The sequence below is a fragment of the Tyto alba genome, unplaced genomic scaffold (genome assembly GCF_018691265.1).
Source record: "Tyto alba isolate M040663 unplaced genomic scaffold, T.alba_DEE_v4.0 Super-Scaffold_14, whole genome shotgun sequence".
Lineage (NCBI taxonomy): Eukaryota > Metazoa > Chordata > Aves > Strigiformes > Tytonidae > Tyto > Tyto alba.
This window is the reverse complement of record NW_024881276.1, coordinates 60,057,646-60,070,560: the sequence shown is the minus strand read 5'-3', so window position 1 is coordinate 60,070,560 and position 12,915 is coordinate 60,057,646. Positions and strand designations below refer to the sequence as shown.

The 12,915-nt window shown below is 39.1% G+C and overlaps 1 protein-coding gene across 7 annotated transcripts in view; it reads right to left on the bottom strand.

The window, feature by feature from the left end:
• Positions 1-12,915, bottom strand: part of SPAG17 (sperm associated antigen 17) — a 120,477-nt gene that overhangs the window by 61,749 nt on the left and 45,813 nt on the right. For all 7 annotated transcript variants that reach the window (XM_042788505.1, XM_042788508.1, XM_042788509.1 and 4 more), the window contains 5 exons: positions 11,188-11,338; positions 9,321-9,551; positions 6,891-6,979; positions 6,108-6,224; positions 4,306-4,460 (listed from right to left, as the gene is read on the bottom strand). In XM_042788505.1, coding sequence (XP_042644439.1) covers positions 4,306-4,460; positions 6,108-6,224; positions 6,891-6,979; positions 9,321-9,551; positions 11,188-11,338 — 743 coding nt within the window. The remainder of the gene's footprint in view (positions 1-4,305; positions 4,461-6,107; positions 6,225-6,890; positions 6,980-9,320; positions 9,552-11,187; positions 11,339-12,915) is intronic.

Genomic DNA, 12,915 nt, shown 5'->3' with positions numbered 1-12,915 from the left:
CATTGTGAACAACTGCTTTCAAGGTAGGATGAAGTCTGGAAGTCTTATATGCAGTTGCCACTCAACCTCTTGTTTGGAGTGCTACCATAATTCTTTAAAGTAAAAAAATTCTTTAAAGTAAAATTCTTCATGTGTGCAAAACTAAAAAGGGGATTTCAAAGAATGCATGAGATTCAGTTGTTGTGTCTTCATAATGTTTTGCATTTATCAGTTCAAGATGACTCAACAGTACTCAAAAGCTCTGTATGCATTACAGTTTTTTGTTGTGAACATGTAGGCAAGAACCAATTCTTGACCTTGGGACAGTTTTAAAGTTCTTACTGCAGCATTACATTGTACATCCAAGAGAATTAATATGTAGGCTATCTACACAGACTGGAGATGTATAGAGTTCATGAACATCTTAAAGATACACAAGTCTCTCCCAGTTCCTGCAATGTAGGTGGAGCCAGCTTTTGGAAACACGTATGGAGAAACCGTTGATCGTATACTCAGTAGGGACGAGGTGACTCTGCTTGTATCTGAAGAAAAGCATACAAGCTATAAAAACAAAAGTGTTGAAAACAAAAGGCAAAACAAGGCTGGAACCTAGAGTTGCCAGTACTGGAATAACTTGAAGATGAATATACGTTATAAATAAAGAAGAGATTATTCGTGTGGAAAATATTTTAGGGCTACGAAACAGTCATTCAAAGTCAAAAATACACAGTCTATTAATATGTATTCTAATGTCACTACTGCCAATGTCTGACTCAGAATCATTTCTCAGAAAGGATTATTCTTTTCCAGTAAGTTGTGTAATGTGTTTACTATGAAACAGTAAACAAATGTCATTAAGATTAACTTTGAGGAAAAGAATAGTTTTGATAACATCTTAATACATTTGGCTTCCTGATAGAGAGGCCACTTATCCTAACCAGAGTTGAAATGTTTTATACACAAGTATAACTGCAGGTACATGTGCCCATGCATTTGGCTCCCCTTAGTCAGTAGCATCCATCAGATTTCACACAGCCTCCTGCTGCCTATCCTTTGACCAACACAATTTCTGAATTTTTGGATGTTCTACATTAACTACAGGAGCTGATATCCATAGAGAAGAAGGAAGGGTAACTGGGATCTCCAGGAGCAAAAGCTGCTTCAGTAAAAGAAACTGAATTTTCTCCCTTGCATGAGAATTTACTGTAACAGGATGCACTGTAACCAACTGATTAGAATGTAACAGAAGTCTATTCCAGACAGCAACTATGGAACAACCCTATAAAAAGGGTCTGTGGTCTGTAAAATGTCACAGTAAAGAAGTAACAAGTTAACACTGGTAGAGAACTTGTCTATCTGGTAGAGATAGTCAAGCATTTGTAACTCTCCTGTGGTGAAAGCGTGACTCTTAAATGTGTCCCCCAAATTAGAATGATAGTAATTTTAATAAAAGGAAAATCAAGAAATTGTCACTAAACTCATCAGGAGCCAGCTATTTCATACACAGGTGAAAACTAGTAATACTACCATTTAATTAATACATAGGGTTTGTGCCTGTTTCTGGCAGCTCTGCAGGATCTGGAAACTAATTGCAATCAACAGCTTGAAGCATTCCAGGTATTTAAAGGCTGTCTTCCACAGAAATGTTACACTGCTTGGAAACATACACTAGGAAATATTTATGATACTTTGTCTGGAAATCTGAAAGGATTTTTAGTAAAAAGGTTGAATAAGGTCAGAAAATCTGCTGATCATTTGCAGAGAAAAGGCAAGTATAGATGCCATGTAACAGAACCAAATGACAGCCCATAGATCTTCCAAGATCCTAAGTAGCATACATATCAGTGGGTTACTTCTATGAAACAAGAGCAAAGCCAAACATTCTTGTTAGCTATCATGCCAGTTTCTTTACAAACTTCTTGTTGCTTTGAAACAGAACCCAACAAAGCGTCACTGAACAAAGATGGCATGCCCTCAGCAGAAGCTATCTTTAATGTCTAAGCCTTGTTTCCGGTGTATATGGAAGAGTAAGAAGGAGGAAGCAAATAACTATTCCATCCTCAACTCAATTATAATGCATCTACCAGAGAACATGCTTCATTACTTCTTCGGATGCAAAATTAGAAACTTTTGTTTTGCAGGTATCAATGTCCAGTGCCCCAAAGAAGAGTAAGAATAGCTGGCAAAGTAAGCAGCTCTGGGCTCCAATAGACTTTTGTGTAACAGACTTTGAGACTACTGATGCTCTGCTGGGGTCCATCTGGATGCAAGACCCGGGTTTACTTGAACACACCATCTTTCACTATATTTTGGGGAAGATTTCAACTGTTATATAAGCGTGCAAAAAAAAATGATTGACCAGATATTTAGTGGATTTGCCCAACAACCACAAAACATCCAGCATTTTCTCTAAGGAACTTTGTCTTTCTGCTGGTAAATCTCTTCTAGCTCTGGTCCCAGTCGCTGCTAATCACAACAGCCTCTTCTCATAGCAAATAATTTAAGTCCAAGTGCCTGGAAAGCTGAGATGGACTCACAGAGTTCCTTGACTGGGAGCAAAGATAGGAAATAAACCTTCAGGAAGGCACACACTGCCTATTTAGCATTCAAACCTGTTAAAATATATAGGTACTAACAAAAGTTTCCATTAAAAGATTCCCATATTATGATAAATGAGGCATGGCACTTAGAAAGGGAGACCTACAGACAAACTGTGTCTGTGTGTGTGTGTCTGTGTGTGTGTGTGTTTGTCTGTGTGTGTCTGTGTGCGTCTGTGTGTGTGTGTCTCTGTGTGTGTGTTTGTCTGTGTGCGTCTGTGTGTGTCTGTGTGTGTCTCTGTGTGTTTGTCTGTGTGTGTCTGTCTGTGTGTTTGTGTATGCGTGTCTCTGTGTGTGTTTGTTCAAGCGAATTATCCAAGGGACGGGCCGGCACACACACAGACACACACACACAGACACACACACACAGACACACACATGTGCATGTGTGCCTGTGTGTGTGTGCCTGTGTGCCTATGTGTGTGTGCCTGTGTGTGTGTGCCTGTGTGTGTGTGCCTGTGTGTGTCTGTGTGTGTGTGTGTCTGTGTGTGTGTGCGTCTCTCTGTGTGTGCGTCTGTCTGTGTGTGTCTGTGTGTGTGTGTCTGTGTGTCTCTGTGTGTCTCTGTGTGTGTGTTTGTCTGTGTGTGTCTGTCTGTGTGTTTGTGTGTGCGTCTCTGTGTGTGTGTTTGTTCAAGCGAATTATCCAAGGGACGGGCCGGCACACACACAGACACACACACACAGACACACACACACAGACACACACACACATGTGCATGTGTGCCTGTGTGTGTGTGTCTGTGTGTGTCTGTGTGCGTCTGTGTGTGTCTGTGTGTGTGTGTCTGTGTGTGTCTGTGTGCGTCTGTGTGTGTCTCTGTGTGTGTGTCTGTGTGCATGTGTGCCTGTGTGTGTGCCTGTGTGTGTGTGCCTGTGTCTGTGTGCCTGTGTCTGTGTGTGTCTGTGTGTGTGTGTGTCTGTGTGTGTGTCTGTGTGTGTGTGTCTGTGTGTGTGCCGGCCCGCCCCTTGGATAATTTGCTTGAAATTTTATTTGATAAATCAAATCTAGTTAATCGATAGAGCACCAGAGTGACATGGCTGAAGATAGCCCAGCTGTCCCTCTGGGGCATTGCAACTTCTTTACATATCAGTACATGGACACATATTCTACTTTTGGTCAATTATTCATATTACTGTTTCAGTGCAAAAATGTAATCCAAAATGAGTAAACCCACTGACAAAAGCTCTAATAGTGAACACATCAGCAACTTTCATGCCTCTAACTGGTGAGCAGATAGTGACAAAAAATTAAGAATGTGGTAATCTGTGAAAAAATTATTCTAGTATTAGTAAAGGGCTTCTAGCTTTTCTTAAAAAATTTTCCCAGTAACACTCACCCAATTCATATACACACAGTTGAAAAACCTGGTAAGTATATTCTTAGACAGAATTTTCTTTTCAACCTCCCTCACCTGAAGTGTCCTCAGCATAATTTTCTTGATGTGGATATCCCTAATATAACTTTGTGTGTATGTGTACACTATATATATATATATTTATGGCTTGTAATAAGGAGTCAAAACAGTTACTGCATGTTCCTCCTCACTCAGAAAAGCCTTGTCTCAACAGATTTCTTTGGATATATCACTGTTTTCCACCTGCATGACTTGCTTTCTCATAAATGTGTTACATCGTGATATCTTTTAATTTCAATGCCTTGCCCCAAGCATAGCCATGCAGGTTTTAATTGAAAATGAGTGAGAATGAGACATGAAAAGTAAAAATTAGTTACCTGAATCCAACATCAGAGTGCAATGCAATATCCCAAGTCTCTTGGCACAAACGATACTGATTCATAGGATTGTGAAGAACAACTAGCAAAGAGTTATCTTCAGTATGATAAAAGGAATCAATACATTTATATTCTTGGGATGCAGAATGAAGAACCTGAAAAGGAAAGAAATAAAGGTACATCCTCCCTGCAGACAGCAGCATATGCACAGATGCTACACAGCACAGCTTTCAGCAAAAGGTGCTTCAGAACTTCACTCTCCTACAAGACGTGCGCAAAGCTTTTGTATTCCAACAATCTGAAGTGTTCAGGCAGGCGGAAATTTAAAGTCCACTGCTATCCATATTGAGAAGAGCTATGCTCCACCTTCTGAGACTGACCATGAATGAAAAAGTTCAGTTAAATAATAAACAAATAAATTTAAATATTAAATACTTACAGAAATTTAAATAATAAATCATTTAGATAAATGAATAGTAAATAAAAGCAGAACTATCATCTACCAGGTAAAAAGAAAGCAAATACACTTTTGTTTAGCTCACTGCAGTTTACATCGCATTCAATTTGCTATATCATGACCTGCACATCTCTGAGACTTACTGTGTTCTGCATTGTTTCACTGTTCTCTACCACCCCATCATTTTCAATGTCTACGTTGTCTTCAGGCTAAAACTTATTTTATAGTTATAGCTAGAAGAAAGCCTTCTTTTAAACTATTATTTTTACAGAACTATGCAACTGAAGTAAAACTGCTATAATTCCATATCAACAAATACTCTCTTTAAACATGAAAACCTTAATAGCAGCTGGTGTAAAAATTATGTTCAGATGTGACATTTAGTATAAGGAAATAAAGGAAACATTCTTATAAAATGTTATTTCCTGTTGCAGTTATTTTCCATCAGTATCTTTTGACTAGATCCACTAATTATTGACAGTTCAGTTAGTATTAGCTATTTGTATTGCCTAAGAAGGAATCACCCATGTACTGAAATGTATGACCAGATGTTGTGGTTTGAGCCTACTCAGCAGCTAAACGCTACGCAGCCGCTCACCCACCCTCCCCCCACTTGGGAATGGGGAGGGAATCGGAGGGGCAAAGGGAGACTCGCGGGTTGAGATAAAAACAGTTTAATAATAGTAACAGAATAATACCCTGACAGCAGTATCAGCAGGTAACGTACAATACAGCTGCTCACCACCCGCCGACCCACACCAGCCTGCTCCCAGCCAGCAATCCCAAACACACAGGCCCCACAGCCACACTCCCAGAAGTGGCCCCTCTCCCAGCCCTCTCCTGCCTTTATATGGTGAGCACAGTGTCACATGACATGGACTATCGGCCAATCCCGGCCCAGCCCTCCAGCTGTGCTCCCCCCGCCCCCGCACACAGGTGAGGGCACTGGGGCCTGGGGAGCCCCTGGGGTCTCAGGGGGCTGCAGCTCCTCCCGCTACTAAAACAAACAGGAACTCTCGTCCAGCCCCAACCAGGACACCAGACTTTAAAGTCATGATACTAAAGTGGTTCTGAAAGTCCAAGCAGCCTTTGCTTTACCCATGTATAGCATGTGTCAGGAACAAATAAGAATTGCAGCATATGAAGCTCAAGGCAGCATAGGAACCAATAATTCACTCCTGCCAAGAGAATGTCTACCAACATAAACCATCTACACTTGAATTTATCCTTCACATTTGTTGTTCTGTCTTTCTGCAAGATGAGTTTTAGTCTTTGGCTTGCAAGATTTCTATTTTGTACAGCATTCTGAGGGGTGACTGTATGTATGACTGTCATTCGCAGATACCTGAAGAAGAACATGGGGTCGAAAATGCTCAGCAAAACTCCAGTCTGTCAAACAACGCCTCTGTGACTTTTTTATTTCTTCGAAGTTTGGTCCTAGGCCATAATCTTCCAGACTCACCTCAAAATACACCAAAACAAAATAACGCATATCAACATTTCAGCGTCAGTTGTATTAAATTAACTGTAATCTTGTTGACTTACTAGACAGCATCCCATGTTGCATCACAGTTAATTGCATAATGCTGCACATGTGTAGACCCGTATGGCACTATTATTTAATAAAAACCACAATTGCTCCCAAAGGTTTTTGGTCTTGGCTTTTTTATGGCAAACAAGCTAAATATTTTTATTATTAGGTTATATGTTTATGAGTTCTGTAAGCAATTATGAATATTTAAATGTCCTATGAAATAATTTTAAAATTACTATGTTTATCCAGGGCTGTATGGTAGGCAGGTGTTTCTGAAGATGCCAAACTACAGTTTATTAGTGTGACACAGTTTGGCAGTTTCTCTCAAACTCTCTTGCTAGTATTTAAACCCTGGTATTCAGTGAACCCATCATAGAATTGTCATTAGTAGCTTCACTAAGACCTATCACCTTAGAATTCAAAGAAAGTGATTTCATAGTGCTTAAAAGTTATGGCACTATTTGCCAAACACCACAAAATTAACATTTGCATGCAGCATTGCAAAGGAATCCCCAGTAATATGTCCTGACATTGAACAGTATCTTCTGTGATTTCATGCCACAGAGCACAATTTGTTCCATTCCTCACACTTGCCATATCAGAAATAAGAAGATCCAATTCTTTGTTCAAAACAGCATCAGCCTGACCATCTCTTTCATCTTTGCCATTCATTTCTGTATATCCTGGAAATTGAAAGCAGAATTTTAAGAAGTGTTCCAGAAATTTCAGCCCTAAACATTAAGGTTGGAGTGATGCAATTTCCTTAGCCTCCCTGAGATTGCCATCAAGTTGAAGCTTCCTTTTAAGACACTAATAATATAAATACATGATCAGCTTTGCTACACATCTTTCCTGAAACAGCACTTTAAAATCCAGGGACAAGAAGTGCCAGACAGTTAAATAAAAAAAAAAAAAAACAAACCAAAACAAAAAACAACATTTTCTAAGACCCACTCAAATCCTCCTCTTTATCTGTCCTATGCTGGCCTTACATGGTCAAAACTATGAAAAATACTCTAATAAGTGTCCTTCAGATTCACATGTGAAGAACCTTTATCCTGCGTACTATCTGAGAAACAATAACAAGCATTCCTTTGCACAGATGACATTAAAAAAGAAGGCAAAATCAATTGTTTTGATATTTTCACATATTTTTGAAAAATGCAAATTTTAACCTTTAAATTAATTGGATTTATAGAGTTCTATAAGCTAATGACAGAATATTACTTCTGCTGAGGATCTGACCGGTCGTTCCATTGTTACAATGAACAGGATCACATGGAGACTTTAGCTTCTATATTCTCATAATTATTTGAAATAATTTCCTTTTAATAGAATTATTTATGCCCTGAGTTAGGGCAGAGATCACTAACGTTTGATCAAAACTCACATGCACAAGAAAAATACTCTTCCTGGAGGAAAATACTCCAGAAAGTATTTGTTCATAAGTGACTTATAACCAGCTCAGCTTCCAGACATGTATCTCTAGGCTCTGTTTCTCTAGCAAATTAGACCTGTTTACTGATTGCTTTTAGAAGATTTAAGAAATCTGAAAGCAAATGTTTTCTCTTCCTGGTATTTGCTTCTGTGCTACAGAAAGGCTGGAATGTTGTTGGCTGTGTTTGTAACTGCAATATTTAGTATTGTGACTAGTATAAAGTAAAATAAACTAACACCCAAAAAAGGTTCCCCAAATTCAGAAGAGAGGCAGATAAGCAGAATTTATTTTTGTCTGCTCAAACCTTCTAAGGAAAATATGCCATCTAAGCTGGTTGTCCAGACATCTATATTAGAAAAGCATGGGCAACGTCATGAACCTAATGGTATAGCTGCTTAAACTAATTTCTACTTTTCTTGCATTCCAGAAAAATAATCTCTTGCTTTAATGTTGCTTCTTGGCCAACACTGCTCCTTTAAACAGGCCAACAACTTTTCACTATGTTAGAATCTGCAGGAGAAAACATACAACTTTCAGAAAATTCACTCTGCATTGTCTACAGGAGGTCTTCTCCATCTCTATTCCTGCTCTCTAAAATGCTCCCATTCTAATAGGAATGAGATAGATATAGTGGCTCAAGTGCCACGTAGCAACCTCCTAAAGCTATAGTAGTTGAAAAAACTGGAATGAAGTAAGTGAAGTTGATGAAGTTGAAACATAGCTCAGACATTCCTTATGATTTTAACTTGAGGGTTTTCACATGTACCTAGCCAAATACAGAATCTAATGCGTCTATGAAAACTGAATGTTTAAACTTCTACCTTATGACATCACTTCTACCATGTCAGCCTGATTCTGATTTCTTTTCATTGGTCTCACTTTCTTCAACACCTAATAGATATATTTCTCTTTCCCCATTACTTCTGAATTTGACTCAAAATTTTAAGTGCCAAAATTCTATGCTGGATTAACCTATATGTGAAAGAAGAGGGAAGCCTGGAAGAAATACAAATATAAAAGGAAAAGGTATGCATGTGTAATTACAACATATAGCACACCGTTTTTTAATTTTCAGCTTTTTATATCACCTTCTTAGAGTCTTCATGTGTAAGTCATATATTATTTGCATTTCCTAATACTCATTCACTAGTAATCATCTAATTAACCTCATACATCAATTTTGACTTCAGTCTGTGGTTGCTACTGACTTTGTAAATACTTGGCTGTCATCAGTAACTCACAAGAGACTGTATTCAAAAAGGAATTTAAGCATGTCTTCAGTATTTTATGCCTATAAAATATATTTGCCGTCATAAGCAATAAAACCATTTTCTTGTACACACTTTTCTACAGATATCATTTTAAAGAGCTGTTTAAATAAACTGTTCATGTTGTCATACAAAATACCTAGCTTTTGTCTTTATCTAGTATTCTTACATAGATACTCAACGCACAGACTATACAATACTTGAAAATTCTGTGATTTGTACAAGGAAGAAAAATCAGCCCTGCAATAACAAATGATATGGTAAAATAAGTAGTGGATTCAAATTCTTCAGGAGTAATGTAAACAGACAGGTTTTTACCAGAGCCTCCTGGAGATTTTCTATTAAGCTTCTTTTCCATAAGGAAGAGTTGTCTCAGCTGTCTTGCAAACCTGGATGGATTATCCCAAGGGATATAAGACACTTCAGAATCGCCTCCAAACATAGTCCCAGAAGTCTTCAGGAGACCAGAGTCACTCAGTTCAGTCAGCCTCAGGCTTTCAAAAGTAAACACTCTGAAGGCTCTTTCTACTTCAGTCCAACTCAGAAATTCTACAAAAGAATTACAATCGTTAACTGAAAATGTCCTTACAGCTCAGCAGAAGATAAATAGAACATTATATAAATGTATTGTTCTTGGCAACTCTGCAAAAGCCAACAATTTCCTTAATGGTATTGGATCAAATTATGTGAGCTACATTTTACACTGCTTTCAAAGTTGAATGCTTCCAAATTGCAAAATGATATGCCTAACTATTAATCCAGCTTAAATGAAGCGCTTCCTACATCTGAATACCTCCTGGCTCATTAACTTTATATAAATGATGTTGATTTTAAAATACTTTATCAAACCAGTTAACAACTAGTTATTTTCAGTTCATGAAAAGGCTTCTGTTATCATAAATGTTTTCACTGTCCGTAGCTTCACAAGTCAGTATCAAATGTCTGTTTTACCTTCAAAATTTTACACGCAATTTACACAGAAGTATGTAAGGTGCAAAGGCAATAAGAAATCCTATTTATGGTTGTATGCACTGGTATCCATGTAACAATGATAATCACGACAAGGACTGAATTTTAAGACAGGTAGCACAGTGTATGTTTATTTACCAACACTGTTTTGGTGGAGGAGCACATGTATCTTAGGGAGAAGATTTTTCTTGAACAATAAATGGCTTTCAGAATGCATTCTGTATAAGCTGTTGGTGTTAATAATGAAATGGCTTCTATAATAGTCACTTTATCAAACCAAGCATACATTCACTTCTTCAACCATAATCACTTTTGCAGTTACCTTTTCTTGGAGTGTGAATACCACCATGAAATACACTCTGAAACAATCCCAAAGACTACATAAATACCCTTAGGTAGTTTCAAAAGTTTAATCTACGCTAGTAAGAAATACAAACATCCAAATCCCTTTGGTTATATTTATACCCTCATATAAGGCACAGGATTTGAAGGTACTTTCTGAGCTATTCAGTCCTGAAGTCCCTTGTGTTGGATTAGTTTACACTCACTACATTGTACCTAGTTGTTGGTATGTTCATTTTGGACACTAAACTATTAAGGTATTCTGCATTGCTTTAGCATTCCAGCTGATGGGTATCAGATTTGATGGTCTTCACTGGACCATGCTATACTGTGAAACTTCCCAACCATTAACTTAGTCTTCACTTTTATCAGGAAGCTGATTCATTTGAACAGGAGATGAGATATCCAACATTTTCAAGATGTGTGACATGCTTGGGTGTTTAACTACCATAAAGAGAATACATTTCAAGATACTCTTTGTATGATTTGGTCAGTTTATGTCAGTATATCCCAAAACACATTATATAACCTAGGATCAAAACAGCAATTTGTACAACTATTTTTTTTTTTTCCTCAGATTTAGTGTTTGCATGTTTGTGAATATAAATAAATGAGTTCTAGCATACTTCCAGCTCTTAGTCATGCAATATTTAATACTCATATAGCCTTTCCCATTAACTATGAAACTGAGGTCTAAAGTTAACCCTCACTTGTATAGTAGGCTAAGGTATAAGCAAGAATGTGAAAATGGGAACTTCTGCAAAGGTTTTAGGCAGATGAAAAAACTTGTCCCCAATTTCCTGCTATTTAATAGGATCATCAACCAGGAAAAAACTAATGGAAGTTATATCAATGAAAAAGAAAATCACTTTACCACTGGTACAATAATGCATGAGCTCATGAGCTCTGGCCAAGCATTCAGTGGTGTTTTCAGTTAAAGGAAAGGTGAAATGGATAAGTTTTGTAAGAGGCAGCTTATCCATCATTTCACGTTCAATCTTTTCTGGATTTAAGTTCTCCTGGACCTGGAATAAAAAACAAAGTACCAGAGTTAAAGTAAACTTTCACACCCACGGATTTCTAAACATTATGTTAGAATTAAGAAGTTGTTTAAAGCAAAAGACATAACCATGTGCTTAAGTCAGCTGGACATAAGCTTAAGTTTGAGCACATGATCACAGTATGTTTTTGAATCCTGGTGTCAGACATTTTAGGCAGAAAAAATGAGATACGTAAGAGAATAACTGACAGCGTAATGACACTTGTTGGAAGATATTTGCCTGTGCTAGCTAGACTAAAAAATTCACGTGTTTCACGTCAAGTGCTTTTGGCCCATTTTTTAACGTCAAATGTTTCACGTCAAGTGATGCAGAAATATGTACTGATTTACTCAGACAGGCAGCACATACCTTCCACGTGTCTTTCAGCTGGTCCGTGCTACTTGTCATAGTAATGAAGCCTGTAAACTCACTGATCAGTCTGTGATAGCAGCATCCCTGTACATTTAAGGATCTCTTTTGAGACTTATTGGTATCTTTCAGATTTGCTCGCGTTGGGTGTGTATGTGGCAGGGTTTTGGTAGCAGGGGAGGGGCTACAGAGGGGGGGGGCCAGTCCTGTGAGAAGCTTCTAGAAGCTTCCCCAGCTCCAAGTCACACCCGCCTCTGGCCAGGGCTGAGCCAATTAGCGATGGTGGCTGCAACTCAGCTATATTTAAGGAGGGGAACCCGAGAGGAGGAGTTGTGAGGGAAGTACCTATGCAAACAGCAAGGTCAGTTCAAGAAAGGAGGAGGGGGAGGTGCGCCAGATCAGAGACCCCCCCTGCAGCCCGTGGGGGTCCATGGTGGAGCAGATGCCCACCTGCAGCCTGCAAAGGACCCCACGCTGGAGCAGGTGGCTGTGCCCAAACAAGGCCAGGGCTCTGAAGAAAAGCCCACACTGGAGCAGTCCGTTGCTGGGAAGACTGCAGCCTGTGGAAGGGATCCGTCCTGGAGCAGTTTGTGAAGAACTGCAGCCTGTGGGAAGGACTCATTGTCAGAGAAAGTTTATGGAGGACTTTCTCCTCTGAGAGGGACCCCACGCTGGAGCAGGGGAAGAGTGTGAGGAGTCCTCCCCCTGAGGAGGAAGGAGTGGCAGAAACAACGGGTGATGGACCAACCACAGCCCCCATCCCCTGCCCCACTGCGCTGGAGGAGGTAGAGAAACTGGGAGTAAAGCTGAGCCCAGTAAGAAAAGAGAGGTGGGGGGAAGGTGTTTTTAAGATGTGGTTATATTTCTCACTGTACCACCCTGTTTAGTTGGTAAATTAAGTGATGGTGGTGGTGTTCGAATTAAACTGATGCTCTTTTTCTTCCCCAAACAAGTCCATCTTTTGCCTGTCACCATAATTGGCAAGTCATCACTCTGTTCTTCTCTGGACCCCTAAGCTTTTTGTTTTATTTTGTCCTCCCTAACCCCAAGGAGGAAGGAGCAAGTTGAGTGGCCGCATGGTGCTCAGTTGCCCTCTGGCCTTAAACCACAATAGCTCTTTTTAATATTACACACTTACAGTACCTTTTTCTTGGACCATTTTTTTTCCCTCTACCCACTCTTCAAACATTGAG